General features: G+C 64.9%; 2 protein-coding genes across 7 annotated transcripts in view; both read left to right on the plus strand.

Moving 5' to 3' along the window:
* The first annotated feature begins 888 nt into the window (after positions 1–888).
* RARG (retinoic acid receptor gamma) lies at positions 889–11,393 on the plus strand. Its single transcript, XM_054051473.1, has 8 exons — positions 889–1,091; positions 5,904–6,052; positions 7,102–7,243; positions 8,048–8,205; positions 8,287–8,463; positions 9,278–9,482; positions 10,274–10,432; positions 11,218–11,393. The coding sequence occupies exons 1-8, from the start codon at positions 947–949 to the stop codon at positions 11,376–11,378; spliced, it is 1,296 nt and encodes a 431-aa protein (XP_053907448.1). The 5' UTR covers positions 889–946; the 3' UTR covers positions 11,379–11,393.
* Positions 11,394–13,276: 1,883 nt separating this feature from the next.
* Positions 13,277–14,607, plus strand: part of DIP2B (disco interacting protein 2 homolog B) — a 76,181-nt gene continuing 74,850 nt past the window's right edge. For all 6 annotated transcript variants that reach the window (XM_054051339.1, XM_054051340.1, XM_054051341.1 and 3 more), the window contains exon 1: positions 13,277–13,529. In XM_054051339.1, the coding sequence (XP_053907314.1) occupies positions 13,442–13,529 (88 nt within the window). In that variant the 5' untranslated portion in view covers positions 13,277–13,441. The remainder of the gene's footprint in view (positions 13,530–14,607) is intronic.

Genomic DNA, 14,607 nt, shown 5'->3' on the forward strand with positions numbered 1-14,607 from the left:
CGCTCGTGCACACTCCCACCCACTCCCTCCTCGTGCAAGGGCTGTGCGTGGGTGTGCAAAGGTGCATGGGGGGACGTGGGGTGGCACAGGGAGGACGGGGAGGCACTACGGCGGTGACACAGGGACTGGGAGGACTGGGAGAGCCTGGGAGGGACTGGGAGAGGTGACACAGGGACTGGGAGGAGTGGGAGGGACTGGGGAGATAACATGGGGACTGGGAGGACTGGGAGAGACCAGGCACTGGGAGGGCTGGGGAGATGACATGAGGACTGGGAGGAACTGGGAAGGTGACACGGGGACTGGGAGGGACCGGGGAGGTGACATAGGGACTGGGAGGGACTGGGAAGGACTGGTGAGGTGACATAGGGACTGGGAGAGACTGGAGGGACTGGGGAGGTGACATAAGGACTGGGAAGGACTGCTGAGGTGACACTGCGTGTGACACCACGTCCGTCCAGCCCCCGCCCCGCCCCCATCCCGACAAGTCCTACCCCTTTAAACCCCGCCCCGTGAACAAGCCACGCCCATTCCACGGACAGCTTACAAAGCCACGCCTCCTTTACCCAGTCATGCAAAACACCGCCCCTTCACTAAGCCCAGCCCCGTCCTAAGGCCCCGCCCCTTCCCCGCCCCGCCCGATCCGGGGCTGCCCTCACTCCTGCCAACCCCCGCCTCTTTATCAAACCACGCCCTCTTTCTTCAAGGCCCCGCCCCTTTCCATAAAACACCGCCCCTTCCACGAAACCACGCCCCCTCCTTCAAACCCACGCCTCATTCCATAAACCCGTTCTATCCCCAAACCACGCCCCGTTTTAAAAAGCCCCGCCCCCCTCAAGCCCCGCCCCGCCCCGCCCGATCCGCACCCGCGGGGCCGGGGCCGCGCTCGGGGCCGGTGGGGGGGGGGTACCCGGTACCCGGTGCGGGGCGGGGGGTACCCGGTACGGCCATGTACGATTGCCTGGAGGCGCTGGCGGGGGGGAGACGGCTGCACGACGTGACGAACCGGGCGGGCTGCGCCCTGCGCAAGGCGGGGTTCGGGCCGCGCTGCGGGGCGATGCCGCCCTGTGCCTGGCCGCCCCCCGCCCGCCGCGGTGAGAACGGGGGGGGTGAGGAGGGGGTGGGGGGCACCCACGGGGACGCGGGGGAGGGGGGTGGTGGTGAGGGGACACCGGGAGGGACGCGGAGGAGGGCGAGGGGGGGTGCTGGGAGGCCCCGGGGGGGTCAACGGGAGGAGAGAGGGGAATGGGGGGCGAGGAGGGGTTTGGGGGGACGTATAGGCCCTGAGGGACTGGGGGGTGCGGGGGGTAATGGGGAGCACGGAGGGGGCCCAGGGGGCGAGGAGGGGTTGGGGAGCAGCCGGGGGGGCACCGGAGGTCTGGGGGGACACGGAGGAGGAGGGGGGGAGGTACCGGGGGAGTAGGGGGGAACGGGGGGTGAAGGGGGGCTGGGGGACACCGGGAGGGGGGACCGGAGGGAGAGGGGATCATAGGGGTTGCTGGGGAGCACGGGGGGAAAAGGGGGGGCAGTGTGGGGGTGCTGAGGGGAGTGGGGGACACGGGGGGAGAGGAGGAGGGGTTGAGGGGTACGGGGGGAAAAGGGGGGGCAGTGTGGAGGTGCTGAGGGGAGCGGGGGACACGGGGGGAGAGGAGGAGGGGTTGGGGGGTACGGGGGGAAAAGGGGGGGCAGTGTGGAGGTGCTGAGGGGAGCGGGGGACACGGGGAGAGAGGAGGAGGGGTTGGGGGGTACGGGGGTGGGGATGGGGGGAGCCGGGAAGGTGAGGACAAGGAGGGGATGGGGGAGCAATGGGGGGGACAGGAGGGGAATGGAGGGACCGAGGGGAGGGGGGGAAGGAGTGTGCAAAGGTTCACACGTGTCCGTGACCCGGCGTGGGGTGGGGTGGGTGTCACAGGGTGTGGGAGCGTGGGCGAGCGTGCAAGGGGGGGGGCAAGGGAGAGGGAGTGAAAATAGGGGTGTGAAATGATCCACGGGGGTCTGTGACCCTGCGTGGGTGAGTGTGCAAGGGGGGGGGGGAGATCACCGGAGGGGGCGTGGGGAGGGAGTGGGTGTGAAAATGTGAGTGTGCGGTGGTCCACGGGTGTCTGGGACCCTGCGAGGGGCAGGGTGGGAGCGGGGCTCAGTGGGAGGTGGGTGTCTGAGGGGGGTGTGAATGTGGGTGAGTGTGCCTGAGTGTGCAAAGGGGGAGGTGAGTCCGTGGGAGCATGTCTGGAGTGGAAGCGGGTGTGTAAATGGGAGTGTGAACCAGTGCATGCGTGTCTGTGATCCTGCGTGGGACAGGAGGCGAGTGGGTGTGCAGTGGGGTAGGTGAGTGTGCAAAGGGGTGTGTGACTCTGTGGGAGTGTGTCTGGAGTGGGAGCGGGTGTAAAAACGGGAGTGCGAAATGGTCCACGAGTGTCCGTGACCCTGCGTGGGGGTGAGTGGGTGCCTGAGTGTGCCGGGGGGGGTGGGAGCCCCTGAGTGTATCTGGAGTGCGTGTGTAAATGGGAGTGTGCAACTGTGCACGTGTGCCTGTGTCCCTGCATGGGGCAGAGTGGGTGAGTGTGCAACCACAGGAGTGGGCGTGAGGCCGTGGACGTGTCTTGAGTGGGTGTGAGCGTGTCGGCGTGAGTGCACGCGTGTCCGTGCATGACCCTGAGTGGGCATGTGAGTGTGCCAATGTCTGTGCGTGCATGTCTGTGTCCACGTGTGGCTCTGTGTGACCGTGAGTGGGTGTGCAAGCGTATCAGTGGCTGTTCACACGTGTCTGTCCTGTTCTGGGTCTGTGCGTTTGTGTGTGTGCACGCCTGTTCGTGTCCTTGCGTGGGTCTGTGTGTCCACGAGTGGGTGTGCAAGTGTGTCAGAGTGTCAGTACATGTGCATGTGTGTCCGTGCCCTTGTGTGGGTCTGAGTGGCCGTGCAAGCATGTCAAGAGCGTGTCAGTACATTTGCACACCTGCTTGTATTTATGTGTGGCTCTGTGTGACCGTGGCGTGTGTCAGAGCGTGTCGGTGCATGTGCACGCGTGTGCGTGTCTGTGCGTAGCTCTGTGATCGCATGTCGGTGCGTGTGCACGCGTGTGCATGTCCCTGCGTGGCTCTGTGAGCGGGAGTGGGTGTGCAAGCGTGTCAAAGCGTGTCAGCGCGTGTCAGAGCGTGTGCAGCTCCGCAGGCGTGGGACGGGGGGGGTGCGGCTGTGACGTAACTGGGAGGAGGGTGACAAATGGGGGGGTCCCAGGGTCCGGTTTTGGGGGGGGGGGGTTTACATGGAGTGTGAATCCAATGGGGGACACACACGAAGAACCCCCTTTTTGGGGTGATTTGGACCCAATTTGGGGTCCTGGAGCTGTTGAGGGGGGGGCAGCAATCGAGACCCAGTTTGAGGGGGGCACAGGGATCTGGAGCTGGTTTGGGGGGGACACGGGGTGTGAATCTGATGGGGGGGTACAAAGAACCCCCTTTTCGGGGTGATCTAGACCCGATTTGGGGTCTCGGAGCTGTTGGGGGGGCAGCAATCAACACCCAGTTTGGGGGGGGGGGGAGCACAGGGGTGTGAATCCGAATTGGGGGAGCACAAAGAACCCGCTTTTTGGGGTGATTTAGACCTGATTTGGGGTCCAGTAGCCGGGATGGGGGGGCAGCAATCGGGACCCAGTTTGAGGGGGGGGCACAGGGGGTTGAATTCCATTGGGGGGGGCACAAAGAACCCTCTTTTTGGGGTTATTTAGACCCGATTTGGGGTCCTGGAGCCATTTGGGGGGGGGACAGCTGGAAGGGGGGGGGACACCCAGTTAGAGGGGGAGGCACAGGGGTGTAAATCCAGTTGGGGGGGGCACAAAGGACCCTTTTTTGGGGGTATTTGGACCCATTTTGGGATCCCAGAGCCATTTGGGGGGGGCAGCTGGAAGGGGGGGGTCCGTGAATCCGATTTGGGGGGGGCACAGGGGGTGGGATCGGGTGGGGGGGGCACAAAGAACTCTCTTTTTTGGGGTGATTTGGACCCGATTTGGGGTCCTGGAGCCGTTTTTGGGGGGAAACTGGGGGGGAAGGAACCTCCTTTGTGCCCCCCCCCGCCTTTTTGCCCCCCCCCATCCCCTCCCAGCTCCCCGGCCCAACTGGTTCCAGTTTGCCCCCGCCCAGCACCGCTGCCAATGTGGCATTTAACCCTTTCAGGGCTGTCCTGAAACTGGCTGACACCCCCCCCCCCCGCCTCTGATGGGCGTGGGGGGGGCAGCACCCCCAGATTAGGGGGGACACCCCCCCCCCCTTAATTAGGGCCCCTCATTAGGGAATTGGACAGAACTGGGGATACTGGGAGGGACTGAGAGGAACTGGAGGGGAATGAGAGAGAGCTGAGAGGGATTGGGGGGAACTGGGGAGACTGGGAGGGACTGGAGGGGAACTGGGGAGACTGAGGGCAAAACTGGGGGGGCTGGAGGGGGATGAAAGGGAACTGGGGCAGAACTGGGGGGACTGGAGGGGATGGTGGGCAGAACTGGGAGGGATTGGAGGAGGGTAAGAAGCAACTAGGGGCAGAACTGGGGGGAACTGGGAGGAGTGGAGGGAACTGGGGACACTGGGAGAAGGCTGAGGGGGAACTGGAGGGGGATGAGAAGGAATGGGGGGCAGAACAGAGGAGGACTGGAGGGAACTGGGGACACTGGGGGGGGCTGGGGGGGAAACTGGGGGAACTGAAGGGGCACTGGGAGAGACTGGAGGGAAACTGGGGACGCTGGGGGAGAAATTGGGGGAACTGAAGGGGAACTGAAGGGGCACTGGGAGAGGCAGAGGGGAAACTGGAGGGAACTGGGGACACTGGGGGAGGCTGTGGGGGAAACTGGAGAGGGATTAGGGGAACTGGGGGGGATGAGAGGGAATGGGGGGGCAGAACTGAGGAGGACTGGAGGGAACTGGGGACACTGGGGGAGGCTGAGGGGAACTGGAGGGGAGGAACTGGGGGAACTGGGAGGGGCTGTGGTTTGTGCTGGGGGGGGGGCAGGGTGTGGTGGCCGTGGGTGGTTCCATTTCCAGGGTGGGGGGGGCTCTTTTGTTTTTTTTGGGGGGCTGGGCTGTTTGTTGGGGGGGGGGGCTTTTTTGGGAGGGGGGGAGCCTTTTTCGGGGGGGGAGCTTTTTGGTTTTGGGGGACTGTTTGGTTTGGGGGGGGCTGTTGGTGTTTGTGGGGTGCCTTTTTATTTGGGGGGAGGGTTTGTTTTGGGGGGGGTCTGTTTCTTTTTGGGGGCCCCTGATGTGTGTCTGTGAGGCTGGGGATGGGGGATAGGGAGCCCCCCACCCTTTTTTGTGCCCCCCACCCTTTGTGTCCCCCCCCCAGCCCAGCTGGAAGCGGTTGGGGTTATAAATGGCCCGTTTGACGCCGGGCGCGGGCAGGAATTTCCTCAATTTCAGCAATTTTGGCTTTTTTTTTTGGTCTAAAAACACACACACAGAGGGAAAAAAACAACCCCCCCTCCCCCAGCCCCGGGCAGCGCAGCGGGGGGGCGGCTGGGACCCCCCCTCGGCGGGGACACTGGGGTCCCCCCCCCCCAGGCACCACAATGGGGGAATTTAGGGGGCTTGGGACACCCCCCAAACTGGGTTTTAAGGCTGGGACCCCCCCCACACCCCCCCAAGTTGGGTTTTGGGGCTGGGGGGACACTTGTGACCTCCTCCCCCACCTGCGTCCCCCTGTGCCTCAGTTTCCCCAACCCCCTGCCCCCCCTCTCCCATCCCATGCTCCCCCACCCTCAACTAGAGGGGAAACCCCCAACCCACTGCTTATCTACCCCTGTGCCTCAGTTTCCCCAACCAGCTCTGTTGGGGGATGGCAGCTCGCAGCCTTTTTGGAGGGCTTTTCTTTGGTGCTAGAGGGGTCCCTGGCGGCTGCCTGACCCCCTCTTTTCCCCCCCCCCGCAGCTGCAGAGCCCCAGGCCCAGAGTGCGGAGGAGCTGCCCCCCCGCTCACCCTCGCCGCCCCCCCCGCCCCGCGTCTACAAGCCGTGCTTCGTCTGCAGCGACAAATCTTCCGGCTACCACTACGGCGTCAGCTCCTGCGAGGGCTGCAAGGTAAGGGGGGGCACGGAGACCCCGCCGACAAGGGGGACCCCCTTGGGGGCACGGGGACCCCCCTGGCACTGGGGAGAGTGGGGACCCCCAGGGCAATGGGGACCACCCCCTCAGCATGGGGAGACACCCTAGGGGACATGCTCCCCCTCCCCCAGTACTGGGGAACCCCCTGGGGACACTGGGGACTCCCCCCAGTATTGGGGACCCCCCTAGGGGCACAGGGACCACCCTGGTACTGGGAACCTCACTGGGAAGAGTGGGGACCCCCCCGGCATTGGGAGTATGGAGAGGGGAATGGGGAACCCCCTGGGGGCACTGGGGACCCTCCTGAAACTGGGGCCCCCCCCGGGGGCACAGGGACCCCCCCAGTGCTGGTACTGGACACTGGTGAGCTGATGCTGAGGAGCTGGGACTGGGGATCCAAACTGGGGGCACTGGAGCCCATCCCCAATCCACATGTGCCCCCCCCCAGGATACTGGGAGGCACTGGGAAGACCCTTTCCACTGAGGAGCCCCCCAAGATGAACTGCCCCCCCAGCCCTGTGCCCCCCACCTCCACCCTGGGGATGCTGAGGAGCTGGGACTGGGGATCCAAACTGGGGGGACTGAACCCCCCCCCCCCCCAGTCCATGTGTGCCTCCCCCTGGGAATACTGGGAGGCACTGGGGAGCCCCCCCAGGTGGATGCACCCCCCTCCAAGCCCTGTGCCCCCCCCCCCCCTTGGATACTGGGCAGCAGCCAATGGACACGGGGGAGCTGATACTGAGGAGCTGGACTGGGAATCCAAACTGGGAGCACTGGAGACCGCCTCTAATCCACGTGTGCCCCCCATAGGATACTGGGAGGCACTGGGGAGCCCCTCCAGAATGACTGCCCCCCCTCTATATCCTGTGCCCCCACCTCCTTCCACCCCAGGGATGCTGGGGAGCAGCCCATGGATACTGGGGGGCTGCGACTAGGGATCCAAACTGGGGGGACTGGAGCCCCCCCAGCCCCTGCAGTCACTGTGTCCCCCCCAGTCTGTGTCCTGTGTGTGTCCCCCCCACCAGGGCTTTTTCCGGCGCAGCATCCAGAAGAACATGGTGTACACGTGTCACCGGGACAAGAACTGTCACATCAACAAGGTGACTCGCAACCGGTGCCAGTTCTGCCGCCTGCAGAAGTGCCTCGAGGTCGGCATGTCCAAGGAAGGTGGGCAACGGGGGGGGACAAGGGGGGGCTAACACCGAGGCTGGGGGAACGGGGAGGTCCCCAACACCGCCTGTGTCCCCCCTGTGTCCCCAGGGTCCTGCAGGTCCAGCCCCATGGAGCTGGTGCCTCCATGGAGGGACATGTGGCAGGGTTTGGGGGGGCATGAGGTGGCACAGGGGACATGGGGACACATGGGGGACACACAGGGTCACGGGGAACGCATGGGGTGGCATGGGGGACCTGTGGAGGGACGGGGGGACATGGGGACACATGGGGGGGACACAGGGTCACGGGGAACGCATGGGGTGGCATGGGGGACCTGTGGAGGGACGGGGGGACACGGGGACACATGGGGGGGACACAGGGTCACGGGGAACGCATGGGGTAGCATGGGGGACCTGTGGGGGGACACGGGGACACATGGGGAGACAGAGGATGACGTGGGACACAAGTGGGGTCACGCAAGGTGGCACAGGGGGACATGGGGACACATGGGATGGCAAAGGGGTGACACAGGGGATATGGGGACATGTGGGAACAAACGTAGGGAGATGGAGTGGCAAAGGGGGTGGCACAGGGGACGTGCATGAAGGGACAGGGGGTGGCACAGAGGGCCGTGGGGGGCCATGGGGACAGCTATAGCGAAATGGAGGTGACGCGGTGTTGAGAGCCCCTTGGTGTCCCCTGCGTCCCTGTGCTATTTGTGGCCTCCTGCCCCAACGAGGGGGAGTGAGCAGGAACCACCACGTGGCATAGGGACAGGGGACACCCCCAACCCCCTCTGTCCCCTTTGTCCCCTCGCAGCCGTCCGCAATGACAAGAAAAAGAAGAAAGAGGTGAAGGAGGAGGTGATGGTGGAGAGCTACGAGCTGAGCCCGGAGCTGGAGGAGCTGGTGGAGAAGGTGCGCCGAGCCCACCAGGAGACCTTCCCATCACTCTGCCAGCTGGGGAAGTACACCATGGTGAGGCAGAGGGGTCCTGGGGGACACACATGGTGTCATCAGGTCCATAGCTGAGTCACCATCCTTGTCTCCCCCTCGCAGAACTCAAGTGCCGACCATCGGGTGCAGCTGGACTTGGAGCTGTGGGACAAGTTCAGCGAGTTGGCCACCAAGTGCATCATCAAGATTGTGGAGTTCGCCAAGCGCCTGCCCGGCTTCACCGGCCTCACCATGGCCGACCAGATCACCCTGCTCAAAGCCGCCTGCCTCGACATCCTGGTGAGGACACGGGGACCTCCGGGCCAGGAGGCTGCAGGGACAGGGGGACAGAGGGACCTCTGGATCAGAAGATGTCAAGAACATGGGGATGGGGGGATAGAGGGACCTCTGGATCAGGAGATATCAAGAACATGGGGACAGGGGGACAGAGGGACCTCTGGATCAGAAGATGTCAAGAACATGGGGACGGGGAAACAGAGGGACCTCTGGATCAGAAGATGTCAAGAACATGGGGACGGGGAAACAGAGGGACCTCTGGATCGGGAGATATCAAGAACATGGGGACAGGGGTCCCTCTGTCCCCCTATTCTTGATGTCTTCCGATCCAGAGGTCCCTCTGGATCAGGAGATAACAAGGGTATGGGAGCCTCTGAGCCAGGAGGCACATGATAAATGGGGACATGGGGACAGAGGGACCTCTAGACCAGAACATAGCAGGAACGCAGGAACCTCTGGACCAGGAGACAGCGGAGTCGTGGGGACACAGGGGTATAGAGACCTCTGGATCAGGAGGCAGCTTGGACATGGACCCATGGAGACCCTCTGGTCCAGGGAGTAGCAGAGACACAGGGACTTCTTGCCCCTTGAGGCATGGGGACACAGGGATATGGGGACACAGGGACCTCTGGTCCGGAAGGCAGCAGGAACATGGGGACCTCCGGATCAGGAGGCAGCTGGGACACGGGGCTGTGGGGACCTCTGGGCCAGGAGGTAGCGGGGCCGTGGGAATGTCCCGATCAGGAGGCAGTGGGGCCGTGGGGACACAGGGCCGTGGTGGCTCTGCTGGGGTCCCCATCCTGCGCCGTCCCCACAGATGCTGCGGATCTGCACGCGCTACACGCCGGAACAGGACACCATGACCTTCTCGGATGGGCTGACCCTCAACCGCACGCAGATGCACAACGCGGGCTTCGGGCCCCTCACCGACCTGGTCTTCACCTTCGCTGGGCAGCTCCTGCCGCTGGAGATGGACGACACCGAGACCGGGCTGCTCAGCGCCATCTGCCTCATCTGCGGAGGTGGGGACACGGAGTGGGCCACCAGGCTGGGGGACAGCGGGGACGGAGGGGACCTCTGGATCAGGAGGCAGCAGGGACACTGGGACACGGACATTGGGGACCTCTGGATCAGGAGGCAGCAGGGACACGGGGACATGGACATTGGGGACCTCTGGATCAGGAGGCAGCAGGGACACGGGGACATGGACATTGGGGACCTCTGGATCAGGAGGCAGCAGGGACATGGGGACGTTGGAGATCTGTGGATCAGGAGGCAGCAGGGACACAGGGACATGGACATTGGAGATCTGTGGATCAGGAGGCAGCAGGGACATGGGGACATGGGGACATTGGAGATCTGTGGATCAGGAGGCAGCAGGGACACAGGGACATGGGGACATTGGAGATCTGTGGATCAGGAGGCAGCAGGGACACAGGGACATGGGGACATTGGAGATCTGTGGATCAGGAGGCAGCAGGGACATTGGGGACACAGTTATCAGGAGGCAGCAGGGACACCACAGGGACATTGATGACCTCCTGGATCAGAAGGCAGCAAGAACACAGGGATGTGGGGACACAGGGACATTGGAGATCTGTGGATTGGGAGACAATTGGGGACATGGGGACATGAGGATCTCTGGTTCAGGAGGTGGTGGGGACACAGGGACATCTGGTCCAGGAGGTGATGGGGACATGGGGACCCCCAGGCCCCCCCCCCCCAGCCCCCCGGCTCAGGGCTGACGAGGGGACAGCAAGGATGGAAGGGGGTGACTGGGGGGGTGACCCCTGCCACCGCCCGTTCCTCGCAGACCGCATGGACCTGGAGGAGCCGGAGAAGGTGGAGAAGCTGCAAGAGCCGCTGCTGGAGGCGCTGAAGGTCTACGCGCGCCGCCGCCGCCCTCGCCAGCCCTACATGTTCCCCCGCATGCTCATGAAGATCACGGACCTGCGCGGCATCAGCGCCAAGGGTGAGGGGTGCAGGGACCCCAGGACCCCCACAAGAACCCCCAGGATCCCAAAGGAATCCCCCAGGACCCTTAGGAATGCCAAGAACCCCCGGGACCTCCCAGGAACCCAAAGGAACCTCCCAGGAGCCCCTCTATACCCCCACGGAACCCCCAGGACCCCCCCCAAGAACCCCCAGGACCCCTAGGAACCCCAAGAATTCCCCCAGGATCCTTGGGAACCCAAAGGAACCTCCCAGGGACCCCCTTTGGGAACCCCAGGGCCCCTTGGAACCCAAAGGAACCCCCCAGGACCCCCTTTGGAACCCCAGGACCCCTTGGAACCCAAAGGAACCCCCCAGGAACTCCTAGGAACCCCCCCAGGACCCCTAGGAACCCCTAGGAACACACAAGACCTTCAGGACACCCCCCAGGAACCCCCCCAGGAACCCAGAGGAACCCTCCACTTCCCCCCGCCAGGAACCCAAAGGAACCCCTAGGAAGGAACCCCCCAGGACCCCTAGGAACCCAAAGGAACCCCAAGAGCCCCCCTTAGGACCCCAAGAACCCCCAGGAACCTCCCAGGACCGCCCCTAGGAACCCAAAGGACCCCCCCAGGACCCCTAGAACCCCCCTCCAGGGATCTCCAGGAAACCCCCAGGAACCCCAGGAGGGATTGGAGCTCATGGGGGGGAAGGGGGGTGTCATTGCTGACTGGGAGGTGTCCCCACTGGCTTTGAGGGAGTCATTGCTGACTCGGGGGGGTCCCACTGACTGTGGGGGGGTCATTGCTGATGGGGGTCCTGCAGGCGCCGAGCGAGCCATCTCGCTGAAGATGGAGATCCCAGGGCCGATGCCCCCCCTCATCCGGGAGATGCTGGAGAACCCCGATATCTTCCAGGACGACGAGGAAGGAGGGCCCCCCCCGGACCCCCCCCCAGCCCACAACAGCCCCCCCGCCTCCCCATAACCCCCCTCCACCCCCACTGGAGGGGGGGACCCTGACCCCCCCCTCCGTGCTGGGGTTGGACATTCATAGCAGCCTCCCATCCCAGACCCCCCTTTTGCTCCAGGGGGGGAGAGCACAGACCCTCCGTGGTGCCCCCCCTCAAACTGGGGGGGGGTGTCCCCAAGACTGATGGAGCCAGCGTGGGGGGAACCCTGCGGCCCAGCTATTGCCTTAAGCTGGGGGGGCCAGGGGGGGCCCCCCACCCCAACCTCAGCTTCATGCCAAAGCCTACCCCCCCCCAAACCCTGCTGCCACCCCCCCCTTTGTAATGGGGGGGGGATTTGAGGGGGACAAAACTTGCCCCCCCCCCAAATTAATGCCTGATGCCCATGGGCTGCCCCCCCTCATCACGCTGGAGGGGAGGGGCTTTATTTATTGGAGACAGGGTGGATTTTTTTTGGGGGGACCCCCAATTCTGCCCTTCTCATTTTGGGGGGGGTTGGGGCATTTCATGTGCTGGTTTATTTTCTACAGGGGGGGCTGCTCGTGGGTTTTGCTTTTTTTGCTCTGTTTTTGGGGAGAGGACCCCAAAATCCCCCCCCCAGCACAGAACACTACAGTGACCAAAGATGGGGGAGGCACAAGGTGCTTCCCCCAAACGCCCCCCCCAAGATTGAGGGGGGGTCCCAAGCCATAGGCACAAGGAAGCCAATGCCATGGGGGGGGCCTGCACAGAGCCCCCCCCCCCCCCCCAGGGCAGTTCTGGGGGGATCATACCCCAACTGCCCCCCCCCGGACCAAAGTACACCCCCGGACCAAAGTACCCCCCTCCTCAAATGTCTGTTACCCCCAGCTTGGCTGGATGGGGGGGCTCCCTGCCTTCCCCCCAGTTTGCCCCCCCCTTAATTTAGGGGTGCGCAGCCCCTGAGGGGGCCCTGTTACACTACAGGGGGGGTTGTGTGTCCCCCCCAGGGCAGCACTTTGCCCCTCTTCCCCCCCTTATTTATTCCTTTGCGTTTACACCGGGGCCCCCCCTGGCCCGGGGGGGGGGTGGTGGTGCCGCTGCCCCCTCTGCTGCCCCCACCCAGTGCCCAAACAGCCCCCCTCGCCTTGGGGGGGCCCCCCCGCCATGTTTACAGCTCACCCGCCCCCCTCCGCGCTGGGGGGGGAACCCGGGACTTTTCTATTTTTGCTAAATAAAGTGATGGAATTTTGTGGGGGCGTCAGTGTGATTGGGGGGGGGGCATATACCCTGGGGGGGGGCGTTGGGGCAATGGGGGGGGGGACAGACCCCAGGATGAGGGGGGGGTTGAGTTAATGGGGGGCACCTGGGGTGAGGGATGGACAGTTGGGGGGGGGGGGGAGCGCTCAAGGGTGGGAGTGGTACAGTTTGAGGGGTGGTCCTAGAGGGGTCCTGGGGGTCCCTGAAGGTGTCCCGGGGGGTCCTAGAGGGGTCCTGGGGGTCCCTAAAGGTGTCCCGGAGGTCCTGGAGGGGTCCTGGGGGTCCCTAAAGGTGTCCCGGAGGTCCTGGGGGTCCCTAAAGGTGTCCCGGGGGGTCTTAGAGGGGTCCTGGGGGTCCCTAAAGGTGTCCCGGAGGTCCTGGAGGGGTCCTGGGGGTCCCTAAAGGTGTCCCGGAGGTCCTAGGGGCATCCTGGGCTTCCCTAAAGGTGTCCCGGGGGGTCCTAGAGGGGTCCTGGGGGTCTCTTTAAGGGTCCCGGGGGGGTGAAGAGAAGGCTGGCACTGCAGTGCGAAGCGTGGCCAGCAGGGGGCGCGCGGGACAGCGGGGCTGATGGGGGCGCTCGGGGGCTGCAGTGCGGGGCGTGGCCAGCAGGAGGCGCACGGGACGGGGCGTGGCCAGCAGGCGGTGCGCGGGGCGGGGCGTGGCCGCGAGGGGGCGCTCATCAGCCCGTGCCGCCCCGTCACGTGACCGCGCGCCCAGCATGGCGGAGGCGGCGGCCGCTCCCGCAGCGCCCGCGACCCGGAGCCGCCGGCGCTGAAGCCGGAGCCGCGCCGAGCTCGGCGGCCGCAGCTGCTTTTCCTTTCCCTTCACCCCTTTCAATTCTTCCTCCTCCCCCGCCGCCGCCATGGCCGAGCCGGTGGCTGCGGGGATCTCGTCGCTGCCCCGCGAGGTCCGCGAGCAGCTGGCCGAGCTGGAGCTGGAGCTCTCGGAAGGTGAGGAGCGCCGGGACCGCCCCGGGGGGGCGAAAGGGAAGGCCCTGCCTGTCCTGAGGGAGGGAGAACCCCCCCCCACACCTCCGCTCCTGCCTGTCCTGAGAGAGAGACCCCCCCCACCTCTGCTCCTGCCTGTCTTGGGAGGAGACCCCCCCCCCCCCCTTCTCCTTTCTGTCCTGGAAGAGAGAGAACCCCCCCATATCTCCTTTCCTGTCTGTCCTGGGAGAGCGAGGTGTGTGTCGTCCCCCCCCCCCCCCCCCAGCTTGTCCTGGGAAGAGGGACTCCCATATCTCCCATCCTGTCTGTCCTGGGGGATTGAGAACCTCCCTACCTCCTCTCCTCTCTGTCCTGAGGGAGGGAGAGAGGGACACCCCCCCACATCTCCTCTCCTGTCTGTTCTGGGGGAGGGAGGCCCCCCCACTCCCCCCCGAGTCTGACCTGGGGGAGAGAGAACTCCTCCATCTCCCCCCACTTGTTCTCTTGCCTATCCTGGGAGAAAGAGGACCCCCCACCTCCTCTCTTGTCTGCCCTGCGGGAAGGAAACCCCCCTATATCTCCTCTCCTTTCTGTCCTGGGAGAGGGAGACCCCTTCTTCACCTCCTTTCCTGCTTCTCCTCGAGGAGATGGTCTCCTTCCACCTCTTTTCCTGACTGCCCTGGGGGAGGGAGACTCCCCCCTCCTCTCCTGTCTCTCCTGGGAGAGGGGGAGACCCCCCCCCCCCCCCCCCCCCCCCCCCCCCCCCCGGCCTCCTGCCTGTCCTGGGGGAAGGAAACACCCCTATATCTCCTATCCTGCCTGTCCTGGGGGAGGGAGACACCCCCCCCCCTCTCCTGTCTGTCCTGGGGGAGGGAGCCTCCAGCCCCCCAGCTCTTCCTGGCCTCGAGGCCCTGTTGTTCCCCCCCTCTGGTTTTCCTTCTTGCAGCCTCTCCTCTGAGGTTTCTGCACTGAGGGAGAGGCTGCAGGGCAGCCGAGGGGCCTGGGGGAGAGGCGAAGGAACTCGGGGGACGCACATGGAAGCGGTACCCGCTGTGCTTCCCACTTCTGAATAAGTTCTTCTGCGAAGCCATAACTGGGACAG

The sequence above is a fragment of the Cuculus canorus genome, chromosome 29 (genome assembly GCF_017976375.1).
Source record: "Cuculus canorus isolate bCucCan1 chromosome 29, bCucCan1.pri, whole genome shotgun sequence".
NCBI lineage: Eukaryota > Metazoa > Chordata > Aves > Cuculiformes > Cuculidae > Cuculus > Cuculus canorus.

Coding starts and splice junctions, on each gene's coding strand:
- RARG (XM_054051473.1), top strand. CDS start 947: ATGTACGATTGCCTGGAGGCGCTGGCGGGGGGGAGACGGCTGCACGAC. Junction 8,206..8,286: donor AGCTGGGGAAGTACACCATG/GTGAGGCAGAGG, acceptor TCCCCCTCGCAG/AACTCAAGTGCCGACCATCG. Junction 8,464..9,277: donor CCGCCTGCCTCGACATCCTG/GTGAGGACACGG, acceptor CCGTCCCCACAG/ATGCTGCGGATCTGCACGCG.